The sequence below is a fragment of the Hibiscus syriacus genome, unplaced genomic scaffold, assembly GCF_006381635.1.
Source record: "Hibiscus syriacus cultivar Baekdansim isolate YM2019G1 unplaced genomic scaffold, ASM638163v2 tig00110183_pilon, whole genome shotgun sequence".
Lineage (NCBI taxonomy): Eukaryota > Viridiplantae > Streptophyta > Magnoliopsida > Malvales > Malvaceae > Hibiscus > Hibiscus syriacus.
This window is the reverse complement of record NW_024062614.1, coordinates 422,373-444,599: the sequence shown is the minus strand read 5'-3', so window position 1 is coordinate 444,599 and position 22,227 is coordinate 422,373. Positions and strand designations below refer to the sequence as shown.

Sequence of the window (22,227 nt, the reverse complement as noted above, 5' to 3'; positions counted from 1 at the left end):
TATATAAATGATCCAACTTACTCATGTGTCTTTATAAAGACACCAAGATTAAAATATATTATAATTATTGTATATATTGATGATTTGAATATCATGGGAACTCCTAAGTTTATTGTATATATGAGATCAATCATATATTTTATTAGGTAACAAAACAAAACTCACGTCATCAGAATTTGTCTTTACTCATGATCTAAACTGATGTTAAACAAATTTGATGAAGTGAAAATTTGGCATAATTATTTACTAAGACACTTCATACGGTTGTATTTGTGAGATTAATTACCAACGTTAGATTGTGTTTTTTCAAGGATCTATAGTAATGCATACATGAGGGAGAGTAAATATGTGTTATACTCTTTTTTCCTTAGTCAAAATTTTATCCTATTGGGTTTCTTGATAAGGTTTTTAATAAGATAACATATTATGCGTATTAAAGATATGTGTACTCTTTCTTTCATTAGAATTTTTTCCATGTAATTTTTATCTTAGTAAGATTTTAACGAGACACATTATCTTTATAGACGTTCAAGGAAAAATATTATAATATCTATTTATGTTGATGACTATCTTTATCTATAAGATAAGATTTTAATGTACATTATTATCATTATCAGATCTTTAATATCCATCAATATTAAAGTTGTATATTATATGTACTACTTTTAACTATAAATATAGAGGTTTTAACTATAAATATAGAGGTTGGTGAAGTCTCTGAATACACTTCATATCTTTCTTTTCTCGCACATCTTATTCTTATTCTTTCTTTATTTTACAATAAATATACAATTATTTAAGCTTATGTTATAACGGACAATATTAGAATATTAATATCTTTTCGTGCTTAATCATAAGCTGAACTTAAATTTTATTTTTTGTCTCTAATATTATTATTTAAATAATAAAAAATATTTAGATGATTAATCTTACCTAAAACATTTAATCACAAATAAAATAAAATATAAGCATTTAGGTTTTAATATTCTCTCAATCTAAAAAATCGAATAATAAATATATTATTTACTTAAATATTTATGAATAATATAATAATGAAAGTAATAATATTAATCTAATTACAAATTTAAAAGTGAAGCAAATTTCAATACTTAATAATAATAAAAAAGTATGTATGGCCAAAGCTCCACCGAGTAGCAAAGCTCAGATTCTCAACTACAGACAAATGCATATTTCTTTTGCCTACGAGAGTAATTTGGAAACCTGTCCTCCATGCATTGCATGGCTGCCACGTTTCCTTCCTTGGCCGTCAACATGATTGCAAACTTCCACGTCTAATTTCAATTAATCATACCCGATATCCGAGGATAGTAGCAGCAACATTCATCCTGTCATCGATCTTATATTAATCAATATATACATATATGAAGTTACTGAAAGAAGTGGAGGGGGGACAAATTTGGTGATGGAAACGACGAAAGGAAAGTCGCCGGCGCAGGTGGGAGAAGAAGGGGTTAAAGAGATGAGAGTAATGGTGGGTATAGACGAGAGTGACGAGAGTTTCCATGCACTCCAATGGACCCTGGACCACGTTTGTGGTAGCATCACTGCTGCAGCTAACCAGGATGGTTTGCGGCTCATGAAACTGAGTCTAGTTCATGTTCACCAGACTTTCCACCGTCTGTATGTTCCTGCAGGACCAGGAGGTACAGGTAACACCCTCCTCTTCTTAATCTAACATGGTGTATATATTTAATTAACTCTTGTGTTTTTCAAGTTTCAACAGCATATTACATACCAGCTTCCGTTGAGGAATCCATAAAGAAAGGTCAAGAACAGATTTCCAAAGCATTACTCTCCCGTGCATCCAATCTGTGCAAAGATAGAACGGTATTGAACTGCTCCATTTCTGATATTTCATTAATAAAAGTAAAATTGCACGCATGATATGTGTTTGTGTGTGTGTGTATATATATATATATTGGGTGCAGAATTTTGAAGTGGAGACTTTGATATTTGAAGGGGACCCTAAGGAAAAGATATGCCGAGCAACCCAAGATACGCATGTCGATCTTCTTGTGGTCGGCAACCGGAACCTCGGAAAGATTAAGAGGTGATTCATTTTGCCATTTTCTTTTGGTATAATCACTGGTGTCTCTGTGGTCAGAGAGTAATCATGATTAACGAATCTTTTTAAGTTATAACATCTTAAATGGCAAAATTGCCCTGATAATGTTGTGGGAAAAAAAATTCTCTATATAATGTTTCTCGCGAATTATTTTATGAAGTAGAATGATTGATATAATATCACGTGAAAGATGTCGGGAACTTCCGTCTTTCTGGAGAAGATGTATGGACCACAGTGCGTCTTCTTCATAATTGTGTAAAAATTTATTTTACAGATGTAATGGTTTAAATCTCGGACTTTTAGAAAGAAAAAAACTAACCGAAATCACTTAATATATTATGGAACGTGTAATTTGTATATAAATATTGAGCCTCTATTTAAGCGTACCGTTTTCATGTTTAGAAATGGAATCATGTAATTTGATTATGTGGTAATGGTGAGTTTGGTTGCAGGGCATTCTTAGGAAGCGTGAGTGACTATTGTGCACACCATGCCTTCTGCCCCGTCCTTATCGTAAAGTCGCCGAAAGAAGCGAGCAAGTGAAAATGCTAAAAAGCAGCGGTGAAGGACCAGTGGAGTTTTATTTTCAGTTGTGCCTATTACGCTTATTTCCTGTCGTTTCTTAGCCTCAAATTAATGATTGTACAGTAGAATTTTTCACGGTGAAGGGACCCAGTTGAGTTTTCTTCTTAGTTAGAAATGTGTTTTTTTTAACGAGGATAGAATTTCGTCTTGGAACCTTGTACGAGTACTAGGGTAGTTCTACTATGAGATTCTATATTTACCACCCATACAAGACCTTGAAAGGATAAATATCATAAAGTATATTAATTAAATTATTGATCTATTGTGAAATCTAATTAATTTTGAGATTAGACATGTGTTATGATTTTATTTTTATTTTAATAAGTTTAATTCCTATTCCCTTGTTAAAATATTTGTTTTCTTTTATTATTTGTCATTTATTATTTTTTCTTTTTATTGGTGTGTCGCTTACCTTTTATTCTTTTTATTGGTGTGGTGTGTCACTTATTCCTTTCCTTTTATTCTTTATTGATCGGTGATGATATTAATTGTGATTGTTGATTGTTGTTATTCTATATTTATTTTTTCTTTTCTTATATCATACTTTTATTTCTGCTTATATGGTACATTTTCATCTATTTTTATAGCCCGTCTTTTCTTGTATTTTGGCATGTTTTTTTGATCGTTTGGTCATTTTTTCAATTATCTTTTTTTAATCTGATTTGACATCGTCATGACTGATCAAGATGATACTTATCTAATATCTTGTTGCTTTTTTTTTGTTTTGGACACTCATATTGAAATTGGATATCCGATTTGAGTTCGTAGATAGGTTTTCACGTCGTTCGAATCTGATTTGTGATTTGTCGGTGGTCTTGATCTCTTTTTGTTTCATTTATCGATGTAATCAGTTCTGTTTGTATCTATATTTGTTTGAGTTCCTTAGTTAAGTTTTTAATCTTTCTTTGACTGAAGTTGTTAATTTTAGTTTCAATGATTATAGAAAATTGTTTTAATTATGTACTTAATTTATGATTATATATTTTTATTACAATTCAGAATATTTCTTATTTTGAAAAAGTTAGTGGCTTCTATTAAAAAAATCCTATTTTTCACTTATTAAGAAAATAACTATTTGTTTTGTTATGTATTAGTTTAAAATTAAGAAATACTTGTATTTAAACAACTAATTTTATTATTATTGTTTTCTCGGTTTCCAAAATCTTACTTCTTTATAGTAGTGTAGGATTGTTGGTAACACAATAAGCATATCTCATATTGATAAGATAATTGCTTTATGAAAGGATTTATGTACGACTCTTTTATTTTGGCTCTTTGCCTTTCTTATTTTCCAGCTCCCATATGATATTCCTTTTTTCTTAAGAAGAAAAAAAATACTCGCATGAATCTCAAGGATTTTGGTAGTAAAGTAATTATTTTTTTTTAGGTTTCGAATTCGAACACCAAAAATATTAGGAGCATAAATGTTCAATGTTAAAAAGATTGAGAGTTATCTTTAAACATATATTAATTTTAATTTGCACTTACCTCATACATATATATATTCTCTTATTCTTAAAAGATGGTTGATAGATTTATTCTGATAGATATAAAGAGTGAGACATATAAATGTAAAAAAGAAAATAAGAGTGTTGTTTGTTGATTTTTCTAATATGACATCTTAAATGAGATAATTTTAGAAATTAAAACGATTTTTTTAATTAACCACTGATATCCGATTTATTGATCGATTAATTTAAATCGAGAGGCGAGGACGATTTTCTCAAACTAATTTTCTCCACTTGCCAATATTATGATTCAAACTCCTGATTTCATTTAATGAATTACATTTATTTTTTAATTACACGATCAAGTGGTTCTTTAACAGTATAATAATGATTTTATTATTAATTTTGCTTGTCAGTGCTAACATTCTATTTTGCAATCATAATAATTCAAAATTATTTTTATGTGTTTTTAGTGTTATTTAGTGTTTTAATTGATTAAGAGACCATTTGAGATTTATTTATGTTTAGAATAGGGCATGAGACGAGAGATCGCGAGCTACTTAAGATCGACTCAATCAAATTCGATAAATACTCGGATCGAATGGATGAGCCAAACGAGCTACTCGATATTCGACTCGAAAAGCTCGTGAACAGCTCGAAAATATAATATATTAAGATTTATTTTTATTAAAAAAAAATTATAATAATATTATATATATTATTTTTTTTTAAAAAAAAATATTAATAATATTAATATTTATGTATTGATTTTTTTTAAAAATACAGTAAGATTTTATGTATTTAAGGTTTATGTTCTAGTTTGAGTTTAAGGCTTCAATCGAGTTAAGTTTAAGATTTTTTTTTCATTTCAAGCCTTTTCGAGCTGCTCACGAGTTTCAGTTCAGAATTTTGAGTTCGAGTCGAGCTTGAAAATTTTAAACTCGCGAGTTTTCGAGTTGAGTCAGCTTCATTTCAGAGTTTTCTAATCGAATCGAACTCAACAATACTCGAACTCGACTCGTTTACACCCCTAGTTTAGAAGTCCATCTTAAAGTGTAACAAAAATGAAAACCAAGCTAGGACGCGATGTCACATCATTACAATATCATTACACTAAGACAACTTAATGTGTCACAACATTTAATGTCGTGACATTGTGGGTAGGGATGAACATTTAATGTAGTGACATTGAAGGTAGGGATTGAACATTTGATCCAATCGAGACGAGTTAATTTTTTTAAATTATTCAAGTTGACGAGTCATATTTTATGATTCAAACTTAATTTAAAAAATTTTGAGTCGAGTTGAATTTTTCGAGTTTCCATACAAATTTAATTATAATTATTTATAGTATTATAGTACGAATTTATTCTATTTTTTGACTTTCTTTAATCATATAATATATATATATTTCTTCATATTCTTTTCACATTATAACGTTATTTAATATATCATAAACAATCTAAAATTATAAAATATATTTATAATATTATATTTTAAAGTAAGTATTTTGAGGATAAACGATTGATGAGATTATAAAGAAGTCAAAGAATTGATTTGAATAATGAATTTATAAATAATTGTAGTCAAAAGACTAAATTGAGTAAAATACAAAGTTAAAGAGCAAATTAAAAAAGAACATATAATTTTAGTAAAACAATAATAATAAAAGTTACATAAACATTCTATAGTTATAAGGGAACATGTGATTTAAATTTGATCAATAATGTACTTAAAATGAAGGATGAATTGAAAAAAAATAAAGAAATCATACAAAATTGAAGCATTAAATTAGAAAAACAAAAAAGTTGTTATCAAAAAGTAGAATTGAAAGTGCATATGTATTCTATAACGGTTTTAAGAATAGGTGATTCAGATTTGATTAAAAATTTGATTTAAAATGAAGGAGGAATTGATGGAACGGAAAATCAAGGGCTTTAAATTTTTTATTTTTGGAGTTACTCAAAATTTTATAATTTCAACTCAAACTCGAAAACAGAATTTATAATTCGAGTTGACTCGAATAATTCGAAATTGAAAAAGAGAATCGATTTTTTGAGTCGAGTCAAGTTTTGCTCACCCCTAATTGTGGGGGAGAAATGTTGAGATTGAACTCGTTTTCTAAATTTAGAGATGGACGCATGATTTTATGATAAAAGAGATGAATTTGTACTATTTTAGAAGGGGAAAACATAAAATTTTAGAGGGTAAAAATAGATTATCAATAAAAAATATAAAGAAAAAATTTTAAATTATATGATAATTTAAAATTTCTAGGAGCGACACGTAGTTATTCGAATCTGAAGCATCTAGAAAGAATAACACTCTTTTTACTACTGAAATTGCTTCATGGGTTAAAAAAGAGAGGATTAGATGTAGAAATTAGAGTCTTTTTACTTGTTTTTTTATCTTAAACTATTTTGTAAATTTTTGTTTTCTTAATTTTGTGTTTCAATTCTCATATTAAAGAGTTTATCACAATTGTATTTGGATGAGAACTCAACTCCAATGGACTTGATGCTAGGAGTGGAGATCGTTTCATGTTTAATGAGCATTTCTAAACTCTATCTTTATTTCCTTTGTACTTAATTGCTAATCATGATGTATAACATCTTGTCGTAACATATTGATAACGCACGTACATTCTGTAAACACAACTGCTTGAAGTTAAGACATATAAAGAAAATAACATTTTATTTTACCACATGATAGAGCACGATCTATAAACCTCAATAGCTCAAGTTTCTTTAAATAGGCCATTGACACCTTGTGTATGAAATGGGTTGAAAGGATTTCTCTCATATTAAATTTTTATAATATCCGACTGAATTAATTGAGTAATAGATCAAATACCTGCAATTATAAAAATAAAATCAAAATCAAATCTTCTGGATATCTTATTCATCTATTATTATATCATTTGGTGCCAAAGATTTATCTCAAAATGTTTTGGTAAAGAGCCTTTATTGTTGACTGATTACATAAAGTTACTTAGGTTTTCAAATTTTTTGATTATCTCTCTTCAAATAAATCACGAATAATATTTTTAATTATTATATATAATTTGATGTCATCCAATCATTATATAAAATTCTAAGAAGATTAAATTTATAAGTGACGGAAACACATTATTAATAGAATTTTAAATATATAAAAATTTAAAATTTTTAGAGAGACAATTTTCATGAGCACAATCTTTAAACTTCCGTAGCACGAGTTCCTTGACATCTTGTATACAAATTATTAAACATCTTATTCATTTAATCTTTATCTTATAGTAAGAATATATCATTTAGTGCTAAAGATTTATCTCAATGATTTGGGTCAAAGAGCCCTTATGGATTATTGATTAGGGAAAACACATCAAATTATTATGGTTTTCGAGTTTCATCGTTATGTATATTTTTTAATAGTTCAAAATGTTTATAAGCAGAGAAAGAGTCATAATTAAATATTGACAGGAGTTGAAATATTAGACTTTTTGAAAAAAAAATATAAAATTTTATTAGACATTTCAACTTAAAATTTAGCACGAACTAAAAGACCTTAGTGATTAAGGGATTGTTGTTATTCTTGAGGTCTCGAGTTCGAGCACTGCGCATGTATGAGTATGATCGTTCATTGTCAAATAGTTGAGAGTTTTTGTGTAGATATTATCTTATATTCACCTTACATTTATTTTTTAAAAACTCAAAATTCACAAGATAACACTTAATTTGTCTAATATTTAAACTTACAATAACATCAATTGTTATTAGACTAAAAATTTTGAGAACATAGAGTTATCTTTCTTTAGTTCGGTCATTGATTAAATATTTAATAAATTATTATATTTTTTAAATATAAATATTTATTTTTACATGTACCAAAACAATATTATACAAAAATTATATTGAATATACAAATTTTAACAGGGTCGGGACCCCATTGAGCCCTCACTAAGCTCTGTTCTTGATTATAAGATAATATATGTTCATAATTTTTTTTAATCATTGACAATACATACGTACTTTAGAGATACAACTACACAAATCTAGAACTTTTAAAAAAATATATTGTGCGTAACCACTAATATCACTCAATAAGAGTAGAGAATAAGAGTAGAGAAGCATAAATTCTCCCTCTAAATCCATTGATCCATTCTTTTCCATTTTAGACAAAAAAAAAAAAGAATTAAATTTGGCATGATCCGATGCTTTCACTTATTTTTGGTATGAATTAAATTCACTTTATTCTTCTTTTATTTTTGGTCAGTTTAATTCATGTACTTTTATTCTTCTTTCATTTTAGCCCTTAGTCGTTAATGTTAAAATTTTGGTATGATCCGATGCTTTCACATATTAAAACAATCGGAAATTTTAAAAATTCATAAAACCGTACAATTTTTAAAAAAGAATATGATTTTTTCAGATTTTTTAAATGTTAGGAATACATTTGTAATTTTAATAATTTTTGTTTTTAAAACAAAATTAAACATAATTATATAATGTTTAAAGAAAAGAATTTTGAATATGATGTTTTTTTTAGATTTTAATTATTTAGTTATTTTAATATGTATGACCTTTTAAGAGGTTAATAACAAAGGGTATAAATGTTAAATTGCAAAACAACAAAGAGCAAAACTGAAGTTTCCCCTCTAGTACAGAGGTTAAAATAAGTTTTAGGGTAAAGTGTACAAATGGTCCCCCAATTATAGAACGTTATTTTATTGAGTATCTTAACTATTAAAAATTATAAAATAATTATAAGACGTTATTTTATTAAATTTTCTAATTATTAAAAATAAAAAAAATAATCATTTGACTATTGATAGGTTCTAAATTCATTTTTTATTAAAATAATCAAAAAATTATTTTATAACCTCTCGTAATAAGAAAATTTAATAACGCAATGAATTATAGTCGGACTATTTTATTCTAAGTTTTAAGCCTTAGATTTGCCGGCACTTATCGGATACATCTAGATACTGCAACTGCAAGAGAAAACGGGAAGTTGAAAGGAAAGAGAAACATAAAAATATTACCAGTTATACAGCCATTTGTTTGCAGTTATCTTCAAGAAGTGAAAAAAACTCAACTCGGGAGACCAAATCTGACGAATATGAAATGATTTCATAAATTGAGAGGTATGGTGGAAGGAGAAGCCACGGTTAAAAGAAAACGAAGAAGAAGAAGATACAGAAAAAGAATGTACAACAACGAGTCCCAGTATCAAGCTCACCAGTCAGTTCCTGTAAGTAGGTTTGACTTCTTTTTCCATTTTTCTCTCCCTAAGCATAGAGATTTGTGCCTATTGATCTTTTAGAATTGGGTTTTCAAAAGAAAGAAAATTTATGGCAAGTGAAACTAGATTTTAGCTTGTTTTGTTTCTATTTGAATTTCTAGGTATTGTAATTGAAGCCGGGTTCTTCTTTCTTGTTTCCTTTTCTTTCCTCCTTTCCTTTTTAAGGATTGTTTGGCTTTCATTTCTCTGCATATGATGAACTTAGGTGGATTCTGGAAAGTCTGCAATTTACACAGGAAAAGATGAAGCTGTAAGAACAGTGGCAGTATTAAAATGGGATTTCAATGAATTTGTAGGTTTTGTAATTGAAGTCAGCTCTTCTTTCATTTTCCCCTACTTTTTATGTTTTTAAGATTGGAATGTAGAATTAAAGAATCTATTTATTCTCCGTGAAAGTATTCTTTGTTGACTAATCTGGGTTTTAGTTAAAACTTTGGTATATTGTGGGCTTCAGGTTGATACTGATGTTATGGAAAATAAGATGATAGAAACTGTACAAGCAGTAACATGTAGAACTGAGGGAAATGCTGATGAAGCTAGCTCTATGGAGGTCACCGATATTTGTTCCTCATCTTCAGTCGATGAAGGTTTGATCTCTAATATATGCTCTGGAACAAGCACTGGAGATATGGTGTCAGCAGTGGGTACAATAAGAGTAGATGGTGTGATGGTGAGAAGTGAGCTAAAATCTGTTTTAGCAGAAGAAACTGTAAGTAGATTAGCTTTTAAATCTTATTGTTGGGTCATAATATTACAGAATTCTAAATTCAGTTAGTTGCTTGCTTCAGCATGAAAGCATCAATCTCTTTTTATGGTTGAAAATAATAAAAACTTGGAGCTTTGTATTTATCAAGATGATATTTTTGGGATTTCTGTGCTTTTAGGTTGATGCTGGAATGAAGGAAATGCATGCAGAGAAAGATAAATGCGTAGAAATTGTAAAATCATCTGCAAAGAACACTGTTCTACGGAGCCATCTTGTGAGTTTATTATCTGTATACAAATACTGCTTTAAAACATTTAGTGTCATGAAACTGTAATAAAATGCATCTTTGAAAGATTTCTTTGTGATGATTAGTTCTTTGGTTGTATTGCTTTTCTACCAGAAACGAAGATATTTTGATCTTCCAAATGGAAACTGGGCTAGATGTCTCGATTACGGAGAATATCATCCAGCAGCAGCCAATTGTCTGTTGCAAAGGCGAGGGAAAGTATGCTTCCTAAGCAGAAATAATCAGCATATTGGAAAGCATTGCTCACAGGTTTAATAGCATTTACCTTAGAAATTCCCACATCGGTTGAATGAGATGTGCCATCTTTTCTGCAGTCTAGTCTTATGCCATCGCAAACCTCTATAAGAATTGATAATGCATAGAGGTCACAACTCTAAAATGACGAATTTATTAGACCTGATCAAACAACAGACAAATTTGATTAACTGGGTGTGATTTTAATTTCGAAATCCACTTTTCCCAAACTGGCATAATATGTTTTCTTTGATAAGATCTTTGGTTGATAAATTATCCTTGACACATTAATTGTTGGTTTCTGAGATAGAGGATCTTGGGTGACTGAAACAACACTATTGATATTATTACGTTAGTATATTAAAATACTTCTTTTCTTTTCTTTTTTCCCTCCGAACTTTTCCAATCTTGATAGAGATGCCCATTTTCTGTTGAACATGATGTTCATTTTTTGAGATTTCTTTACTTTTAATGGATTCAACCTTGATATTTCAGCAGGGCCAATATTGTTTTGTCTGCAGAGGAACATTCCGCCAAGCCCATGATTGTCCAAAGAAACAAGAAGAAAATCATATTATTTGTTTAAGATGTGGGGATTCCGGACATGATATGTTCTCTTGTATAAGTGATTATTCTGCTGATGATCTCAAGGTATTTTTCATTGTTTTTTATGCTTTTACGAATCACCTGTTTTTTATCTCTATGAATATTTATCCTAATATTTTGTTTTCATTTTTGATGGGGAAGGGGGATCTGAATCCGGCTTATTGAGAAGGCGGAGGATACATACTCTTCCTACATATCTTTGAGCCAAATGCTTTATTTTCTTCTACTTGGTTTTGTTTTATGAGACTAATGATTGCATAAACAATTAGAATTTACAATCAGAATGATTATTCTGTTGTAAACAGAAAATACGATGTTATGTTTGCGAAGATTTTGGTCATCTTAGCTGTGTCAAACTTCCATATACTAGTCCAACAGAAGCTTCCTGCTATAATTGCGGCCAGTCTGGCCATTTTGGATCTGTAAGTCAAATCTTCCCTCTCGTTTATGGTTTGGTTTATGCCTGTGTAAGAATCGTATTTATTGTATCTTATTGTGGCCATTCTACTAGGATTGCTCGAAGTGTCCCAAAGTTGTTCGGGGCTCAAAATCCCCCGCTTTATGCTACAGGTGCAGAGAAAAAGGCCATTTTGCCCGAACGTGCACTCTCCCCAGGAAGGTCTGTTTTGAAGAACCCTAAGTTTATTTCACCATGCGTGTGCCCCTTGCGTTGTTTGGTTAATCATTGCTGTAAAGAAACACTCGTGCAGAGAAATTGTTCATCATCATCAACTCATCGAATGATGAAACAAATTGTTCTCCTTGTGCAGCATGCTAGGAAAGTTCGTGCTGAAGTGCGATCACCAGGCTCTAGTTCTGCTCCTCCTAAGCTTGAACCTCAAAGTGATGCCAACAACTGCGAGGGCGAAACACAAGCACTAATCATCAATATCATTCAATAATGATGGGGGGTCATTATTAACCTTTCTCGAATCAACATCATAGAGAATCGAGTCAGAGTTCATGACAACTCCTGCAAGATGTGGATTTTGTCCATGGTCATCTGTTCCGGCATCATGGAAATCCAGGTTTAAAAGGTATGAAACCATAGGGGAGAGCTATTGTTTGGTTAGCGAAGCGGTGTATTTATTTAACATTCAAGTTTTCAACCCTACCATGGATTATAATTTTAGTTATTCACTTGTAAGTGTAAAAGGGATCAAATTACCTCACTTTTATAGCAGAAAGACTGATTTGCTCTTAAACCTGTAGTGTAGAGACTCAAGTAGTTTATTCCTTGTTTGTTCCATGAAAGTGAGATAAGTTATTTTGTAAGTAAGAATTAAAAAAAAAAATATGGCCATGTACATATTAAATTGGGGGGGGGGGGAATAATTAAGAATGTGAAGTATTAAGAAAGATAGTACGTAATAACCCCTAAAGAAGTTAGAGCAAGGCCTAATTGAAAATGAATCGAATTATTGATTGTCACGCTCGGGGGTCTGAAAGAGTGTGCTCTTCGGTGGGTGGCCAGCTTAATAACGTAAGGAAAATATTGTTTTGATTCGGTTTCAGCTAGTGTTGATCTAGTAAAGTGAATAAGAAGCATAAAATGGGTTTTCTTTTAGATAAATGAACATCCAGATTGTTATGTAATGAGAAAGTAAGTATTTAAATTATGTTTAAAGTTAATTTTAGGTGTTTTATGATTTTTTTGCTCAAATTAGGTGTTTAATGTTTTTTTCTGTTGCATTTTTAAATATATATGCCGTAACAACCGTTAAAAAAGACCGTTATCTAACATGTACGTTTATATTTTTTTTAAACTTATTTTTTAAATTATTTTTTTATTTCTTTAAAAATTATATTTTTTGAAAAAATTATATTTTCTAAAAATTAAAATTATTATTATTATTTTAAAAAACTTAAAATTCTTTAAAATCATAAAAACCCTCACAACTTTAAAATCCTTAATTTTAAATTCATCTCTAACACCACCTCTGTGGTTGAATAGCCACTTATCCTTCGTTATCCATTCCCTAATCGACCATCACCCTTATCGTTACTCAAAATCTCTAAGTATTTAAACCTTTAAATCTCTGATCTTAAATCTAAAATACCACATAAACGGTCAGTGGAGGATTTCTCACAATCCAATGCCTGCGCTCACACATGAAATATTACAAACGCGGGGAGAGGGGGGCTGGGTTCAAATCTAAAATGGTTCTTTTTTTGCCCAGGGGTTGTATGGAGGGGAGCGTTCATAGTGAATATTTTTTGTGGGTGTCGCCGCCACTTACTTTAGGGTATATTTTTCTTAAAAAAATAGTTTTTAAAAGTAATATATTTTAATTTTTAAAACTAAAAAATTCAAAAATAATATAAACGTGACACTTATCAAGTAACAATATTTTTAACACTTGTTATGATGTAAGTACTTAAATGTGTAATGGAGAAAACATTAAGCACCTACTTTTAAAGAGAAAATCTTTAGAATCTTAAATTTAACTAAGACTATAATTTAGATACTTTTTTTTGTATTAAACATGTTATAAAATATTACGCATAATAGTAAAATACTTCCTTATACTAGGTCTTTCCTAACTTTGTGAGAAGTTAACCCATCATTTGGATCTCTAAATCGAGGCCTCTATCATCGGGAATCACAAATCCTATCTCGTTAGAGTTATTTTTTTTCTTCCCTTTTATTTTCAAAAATGATTGCATCATTTTCTTGACTTCTTTACATGTTTCGAAATTGTTGCACAAAGAAGGTGTAGTTGCCACTACTATTGTCACTGTTGCTAAAACCACTACTCGTGTCCACTGCCATTACTGGAGAGGCTATCCGTTCATCTTCCTGATGCTACTACCATTCTTGGGGCTTGTTGATGAATTGGATCAAGGCTGGATGAGAGTTGGTCTAGGTCAAAGTTTGGGCTAGGCTCAAATTGGAACGTCTGTTTTGGTTGTGGAGTGTGATGGGGCTAGACCTTCAGTTTCGGTTTGAATCCTAAATCTGAGTTGAGCTTTAAGTGTAATACGAGTAGATTTAAGGGTCAGTTTGGTATTACTTTTGAAAATCGATTTAAAAAGTGTTGTTAAAAAGTACTTTAAAAAGTAATTTTGATAAGATAAAATGTCCATTTTAGACATTATGTTGTAAATTGAAAATATAGTATTTAGGGATAAAAATATAATTTCATCAAAAAGTGATTTTCTACAACAAAAGGTAGAAATTTGAGCTTTTGAGGTTAGGTTGAATGTAACGCCCCAAATCATGGGTTAGTAGTTCAAGCTAAACCGAGAGTGTTTAAATAAGTTTACTAGCCTTGTAGAAAGCTTTGGCCAAAGTTTGTTTTGGATTGGGCTTGGGTTTGAGCCCAATTTGGACACAAAAAAGGCTTGTTTAATCTTAGAGCAAAAGAAAAAGGACTATGAGAGTAATTATCCCATTGACTCTTGAAAGGCTAATTTTCTTTTAATTTTGGTGAAGTCACCCGACAGAGTCTCTCTTTTTCTTCACACTCATTGTCTTGTTCTTCCTCTTCTTCATTGAAAACGTTCATCATCTTCCTTAATAGCTTGAATAAAGGTGGAAACTTTATTGGTCTACACTTTTAAACCGATTGTGTAAAGGTAAGGGTGGTAATATTCACTTTGAAAGCTTCATTTTAAGTTCACGAAATCAAAGTTCGTCCATGGCGACCCCAAGTGATGAGGGGTTTTAGTGGGGGCTTAGAACCCATATGTTCCTTATTTCATTTTGGGTAGCTTCAAGCTTTAGAGAGTGTTCTTAAACTCCATTCTAAGTTCTTGGATGAGTTAGAAACTCATTTTCATTGTTGTGATTAATGAAAGAGGTTGGAGAAAGCTCTAAGACCAAAGGCAAGGAGAAGTTGGTTCTTGGTTGAGTAGAGACGTTGTCTGCAACTTAGAATCATGGTAACACATTTCTAATTCATTTATACCACTTGTGTGTCATTATGTGTACCTAGTTGGCTTGTATGAGTTCATGAGGTATGTATGTACATTGATGGTAAGTTATGGAATTTGATGTTATACACTATAAAAAATGACCCTTTATGATCCCTATCAGCTTACATAAGATTTAATTAACATTTAAGGGCCTTAGAAAGGCAAATGGATTAAGTTGAGTATTATTTTTCAAGAAAAAACATAGTGTTTTTGGGCATGAGTATCGGTACTAGATGAACAATACTGATATTGTTCTTCAGATAACCTAAAACAAGGAGTTTTGGTTGGGTAGTACTGATACCCTATTTAAAGGGTATCGATACTATTCGTCGGGTATAGATACCCAAGGGTGGGGTATTGATACCATCCATAATTCACCAATTCCATAATGCAAATTGGGTATCAATACCCTTGAAGGTATCGATATTATGTGAAGCTAAGGTACCGATACTCTAAGTAAGGGTATCGATATCAAATTATTATATCAAACATCAAACCAAATTTTGGTATCGATACCCAAGGAGGTATCAGTACCCTAGTAGAGAGGCATCGGTGCTCCAAGTAAGGGTATAGATACTACAAGGTCATACTAGATTATAGAATGCAAATTTGGTATCGATACCATGATAGGGTACCGATGCCGTAGGGGCGGTATTGAACTATAAGGATTAGTATCGGTACTATCATATAGTTTTGGGCAAGAAACCTAAATTATGGTTAAGGGCTCGAGAGGGGTTTAGAACCGCCAATGATAATATAATGAACTCACCAACGAAATCAATCAGCGAAATACATTAACAACACAAGAATCTCATAAAGTATTGTAACACCCCTTAACCCGTATCCGACCCGGATCCGAGTCTGAGGTGTCACATTAGCTTTTCAAAACTCTGTTCTTTACAATTCCATAAAATCTTAAATTCATCAGTTAAGAAAATGGGTACTTTACATTAATAATTACAATCAAATTGTTCTTTAAAACGATCAGAGCATATTCAATTCAAATCTTGTAACTACATGCCAACTAACTCTATAAACAAAATACATATGTTCAATATGTTTCTGATCTGATCCTCATAAGGAAGATACTGACCTATCTTGCTCCTCGCTACTTCCATTCTTGCTTCTCAAACCTACGTGTGAAACATTCACACGCTAAGTCTATGACTTAGTGAGGCATTAAACTTATAAGAGAAACTTTAACTTTTTAACCATGCATGAACATATCATACCATGCTATCACACAAAACAATATAACATTATGTATAATTAAATGTACACAGATACATATCACTCATCATCTACTTTATTAATCTTATTTCACTATCTAAATTATTAACATTTATATAAGTTAATCATATCTCCTTGTCCTAATCTTTTCCACCAACATATATGACTCATAAACCAAACAATACAAATATCATCATATATCACAAAAACATATTCTTCACATGTAATGTATTTATTGTTATATCTTTGTTTAGCCCATGAACATTTCTGAGAGCTAAAGATATGTGATTACATAGAGGTTGTGCACTATGATGTCACCACAGCTCGTAAAATTCCAACTAAGGGCGCGTAGAATTTTTTCCCGTAGGACCACTATATCCTGAAGGTCCACTGTGTCCCGAAGGACCACTATGTCCCGAAGGACCACTATGTCCCGAAGGACCACTGATAATCTCTCGACTCTTGGCATGCCAACTATATCTCTAGATCTCATAACATATAACATGGGCATTATCTTTATATCATTTCACATATTCTTATCACATAGACACATAACTTCTTATCACATTTCATATGATCACATATCCTTGTAATCACATAGCTTATTTTTCACGTAATTCATATCACTTTTCATAAGATTTCATATTCTTATATCACATAGAACTCATAACCTTTCTTGTGTAATCACTTATATCATACTATATCGCTTACCCTTGGGTTACCTTATGTTTACATATATTATATAATTCTTTAGCTCATAGCGTATGTCACCTGTTCATAACATTTCTTATGTCCTTATCATACCTCTTATTTCATATTATTAGATAATCATATAGATCATTTTCACTATCTCACATAACTTATCACACTAACATGTATTTACAAAAATCATGCAACATATACAATAACATGTCACCACATCGACTCATGCACACATATGAACCATAACAAATACATTTTTTATATAGGAATTCATGCATTTTACTGTTGGAAATAGACTTGTCGCAAGTCTTATTTCCCATTAAACATCATATACTAAATAATGTGCACTCACCTTGGCCTCACTAAGTTCCAATCCCATTTTATGATTCCTTTCTTTTGATCGAATCTTAACTTGATAGTCATCCCAAAACTTGTTCGTGCTCGATATCTATATAATCATACTTTGATACATATCAATATCCAATTGATATATTCTAATCTATCATTTCTTATACCAAAAGAAAGGTCTAATTCTATTTCTCCTTGAAGTGCATTGGTACATTCTATAGAGCATCGATGCATTCCTTAACATGTGCATCGATGCACTATCCATGCATCGGTACACAAATTACATTCGATGTTTTCATTTTAAGGGGGTGCATTGATGCACTCCTTATGCATCGATGCACTAATTGCATTCGATGTTTATTTATTTGAGAGTGCATCGATACACATTGAAGATGCATCGATGCACACAACCCAGAAATTCCATTTTATGCATAAAAATTCACTCTTTTCAGCTTAATTGCTTCATATATCATCACCTTTCTTATTCTTAACGTACATACTCATGCTTAAACTCATTTATCATATCTTTATCCTCAAAATCCTATCTTCCAAATGGAATTCAAGAATCATACCAAATTTTCTATATGTTCTAAATCCAATTCTATCACTCCAAATCTCTTAATTCAACTATTGACAAGTCAAATTTAACTTCAAATTCTACTTATCAACTCTTTTCCAAAATTTCATTTAAAAACTTCTAATCTTTAATCTCTCTTAACTCATTCATCTTATGGTTTTAAGACAAATTAAGCTTTCCTTCAACTTAATTTTCATCTAAAGAATTAATCCCAACTTCAAATTGAAAGGAAACAATCACTTGACATAATCTTACCTTACCAATGGAGCCACGGGAAGAAAGGAAGAAGAAAGCCAAGCATCTCCAGAGTCTTTTTATTTTTCTTCTCCTCTCCACGTGTCTACTTCTTTTATATAGAAAAATAAAATCTTTCTTTGTTAAATGACCATTATACCCCTTATTCCATCAGTTATTTACTGAACAATAAAAAAATATTTCAAATCTTTCAAAATCAGACTTCAAATTTTTAAAACTTCTATTTTAGTCACTTGCTCTAGTTTTGGGATGTTACAAGTATGGTATCATAAAACTAACCTTGTGTTAAGCTCGAGAAACGACCAGGAAACCCGAGTTGCTTTAACAAGTTCGACAACCGTTTGTTTTACTAGAATATCTAGATATATTTCAGCTAGTCCCACAACATTTCAATTGTTGGTCGGGCGTAGATGCCCCTGGTACTCATAAGGACTAGGCTAGCCGGGTGTTGTTTGTGATGCAGTAAATTTCAGATGTTGCCCTATATAAGATAGAGGGGTCTGAGTCTCCAGATGCAGTGAACCCTCATACCACACCATGACACCTATCTTAGCATATATAAATTGTATACTTGTATGCTCATATCCTTACTTGCTCGTATGGTCATATCATGAACGCATGTAGTATAATATAGTTATTGGTGTGGCGCTGAGCGTTTGAGCTCAGTTTTGAAATTTGTTTCCATGCGCAGGTTCTTAGGGGGATCATATGAGGATCTTATCGTACAACTTGTATTTGAAACAGATCGAAGAATCAGATATCTTGAGTCTCTTTAGAGGGCATGTACTATTTATAGACCTTCAGGTATTTGAGTTGTAACTCCATTTTGAAACACTTGATTTATATATTTTGGGATGTATTTGGGAGCTCCTCCTTTGTAAACCTAATTATTATGAGTTAAACCTATGTTTTTTTATGGATGATACTTTAATAGTTTTTTTTCATCATGTTTTAAAGGAAAAAAATTGGGTTAGCCAATTTGGTGGTTTAGTGTAATACTCTAGTCAATCGATCTTCAAGTCGGATCAGATTAAGGTGTTACATTTAGTAGTATCAAAGTGTCAGGTTCAGTCATTCCTAAGACTCGTGGTTTAAAGCTAGTAAGCGTCTAAGTGAGTACATGCCTCTAAAGTGTCAAGAGTACTTAAATGTCTGAAATGGTGATAACAATCCCTCTTTTCCTTTAAATTACAGAAAAACAGAACTCATAAATAATATTACTACTTCTATTCATGAGGGTAGGGATGAGAGTTGTGCCTCATTAGCATATGATACCGATGATGATTTCGTTCTAGATTTGAAGTACAAGATTCCGGGTGACGCAGGGGTCAATGAAGTGACCTTCTTTAGGGATCTAACGACATCACTTATACATGTCACTAGAACAATCTAGAGGGCACTAGTATGCAGCTTACCCCACCAGCATCGCTAGCCCTTCCAGTAGTAGCACTTTAGGAGTCCCTCGTCGAGAGACTTCGTAGATATAAAACCATAATTTCTTTGTTTTTAGGGATAACAATCCCATAGTGGTTGATTAGTGGCTTAAAGAGACCCTTCGTATGCTCTGTCAACTGCACCTTACCCTTGAGGGTAAGCTTAAGTGCATCACCGCCCTTCTGAAAGGTGACACTATAGATTGGTGGGAGACCATTGAGATGACCTTGGAGTCAAAACAACTGTCATGGGAATATTTCCAAGCTGAATTCCATCAGAAGTATATAGGAGAGGCTCACACTAATAACTTAAGGCACCAATTCTTACATTTGACACAGGGAGACCGGTCCATGCTTGAGTACGAGAAATAGTTCCTCCGTTTAAGCCAGTATGTATAGGAGTTAGTCGCGACTGAGGAAGAACGTTGCAGGAGGTTCAGGGAGGGTCTCTACCTTGACATCCTCACCCACCTAGCCGCTGACCCTCCAATGATCTTTGTCGAGTTGACTCGTCAGACGAAGGTGATAAAGAGAGTTCAGAGCATGAGAGCCAGATTGCATAACGGTTTGGTAGAGCAGAGTAGGAGAGCTTTTAAGCCAGTGATTCATTCTTATATGTCAACCAAGAGGGCCAGATATTTTCAAGGTTCGTGGAGGACCCCAACAGGCCAATCTAGGAGGCCAGGGCAAATTGCAGACCATGAGGGTATATCCTAGTCCCGTATGAGGCCCTTGTCATCCACTTCTGTGGCGAGACTAGTGGATCCATGAGAGCACCATCTGTGAGAGTTCATCATTGAAGTATTGTTGGGTTTCGCTCCAGTGTCAATTGCTCCCTACCGTATGGAACTGACAGAAATAAAAGAGTTGAAAGCCCAAATCCAAGAATTGTTAAAAAAAGTTTAAGCTGGCCAATATTTTCCCTTTGAGAGTGCCAGCTCTCTTTTTCAAGAAAAATGATGGGTTTATGAGGTTGTCTGTCATCTACCGATAGTTGAACAAGTTGACCATTAAGAGCAGTTATCACTTCCCTAGAATATATTACCTCTTTTATCAGCTTAAGGGAGCATATACATTCTTCAATATCGACTTAAGGTCGGGATACTATCAGTTGAAGGTTAAGGAAACCAACGTAGCAAAGCCAGATTTCAGAATGAGGTATGGTCACTATAAGTTCCTTGCAAATGCTTCGGGAATGAAAATTATTTACCAAGTTTAGGAAGTGTGAGTTTTGGTTGTCTGAGGTTTCTTTTTTGGGTCATGTCATAATAGCAGATACATCCTAATTAACCCCCAAAAGATACAAGCAGTGGTTGAGTGAGACCCCAAAATGATAGCTTCCCCATGACCAATTTACTTTAGAAATGAGTTCTATTCATGTGGGATAAAAAACGACGAAAGAGCTACGAACCATTGAAGACCATTTTAATTCAAGCCCCTATTTTGACTCAGCTAGAATCAGGTAAGGACTTCACTGTGTTCAGTAATGCATCGCTTAGTGGGTTAGGATGTGTTCTAATATAAGAAGGGGAAATGATGGCTTATACATCTTGACAACTCAAGCCACATGAGTATAACTACCCTACCCATGATCTAGAGCTCACCGTAGTAGTATTCGCACTAAAAATCTGGAGACTCTATTTATTTAGGGAAAAGTGTCATATTTTCATCGATCATAAGAGGCTTAAGTATCCCCTCACCCAAAATGAGTTAACCTTGAGACAACATAAGTTAGTCGAGTTATTGAAGGACTATGACTGTGTGATCAACTACCACCTAAGTAAGGCAAATATAGTTGCATATGCATTGAGTAGAAAATCAATGTTAGAATTGGGAGCTTTGTTGGAACGATTGAGTTTAACTAATGATGGTGGATTGTTAGCCAAACTGCAAGTAGAACCCGAGTTAGTATGTTGATTAATAGGTTGCAAAGTTCTAATGACCGTTTAAAGGCGTAGGTGGAACAGGTCTATCGAGATGTAGCACTAGGTTTTGAGCTACAAGATGGGGATGTATTATTCTTTAGGGGTCATTTGTGTGTACCTGCAGATCAACAATTGCGGAGCAAGATTCTCCACGAGGCACATACATTTCACCAGGCAGTAACAAGATGTATCAAGAACTCTGACAATCGTATTGGTGGTCAGGCATAAAAAGAGAAGTATATAAGTTTGTTTCTAAGTGTTTAGTGTGCCACCAAGTTAAAGCATAGCACCATGTCTCTTCCGGGTTGCTCCAATTGATTCAGATTCCTCAATGGAATTGGGATAGTGTGACCATGGATTTTGTGACCAAATTACCGATGACTAGGCAAAGACATGACATAGTTTGGGTAATAGTAGACCGGTTGACCAAGTCAACTGATTTTCTTCTAGTTCAGATGGATTATTCCTTAGAAAGATTAGCACAATTGTACATCTGAGAGAACGTGATATTGCATAAGGTTCTAACTTCAATTTTATCTGATAGTGACCCACGTTTCACTTCTTGGTTTTGGAAGGCTCTTCAT

At 32.2% G+C, this 22,227-nt stretch overlaps 2 protein-coding genes across 4 annotated transcripts; both read left to right on the top strand.

Moving 5' to 3' along the window:
* The first annotated feature begins 1,418 nt into the window (after positions 1–1,418).
* LOC120217105 (universal stress protein A-like protein) lies at positions 1,419–2,756 on the top strand. Its single transcript, XM_039214312.1, has 4 exons — positions 1,419–1,670; positions 1,745–1,848; positions 1,950–2,071; positions 2,539–2,756. The coding sequence occupies exons 1-4, from the start codon at positions 1,424–1,426 to the stop codon at positions 2,627–2,629; spliced, it is 564 nt and encodes a 187-aa protein (XP_039070243.1). The 5' UTR covers positions 1,419–1,423; the 3' UTR covers positions 2,630–2,756.
* Positions 2,757–9,072: 6,316 nt separating this feature from the next.
* LOC120217117 (cold shock protein 1-like) lies at positions 9,073–12,375 on the top strand. Of its 3 annotated transcripts, none has more exons than XM_039214331.1 (9): positions 9,073–9,351; positions 9,608–9,694; positions 9,857–10,111; positions 10,287–10,382; positions 10,509–10,664; positions 11,148–11,300; positions 11,561–11,677; positions 11,767–11,874; positions 12,026–12,375. In XM_039214331.1, exons 1-9 carry the CDS (start codon positions 9,247–9,249, stop codon positions 12,155–12,157), a joined length of 1,209 nt encoding a protein of 402 aa, XP_039070262.1. In that variant the 5' UTR covers positions 9,073–9,246; the 3' UTR covers positions 12,158–12,375. The 3 variants fall into 3 exon arrangements, with proteins under 3 accessions (XP_039070262.1, XP_039070261.1, XP_039070263.1); XM_039214330.1 differs by having other exon boundaries at positions 11,145–11,300; XM_039214332.1 differs by lacking the exon at positions 9,608–9,694 and having other exon boundaries at positions 9,074–9,351; positions 11,145–11,300; positions 12,026–12,372.
* The last annotated feature ends 9,852 nt before the right edge of the window (positions 12,376–22,227 follow it).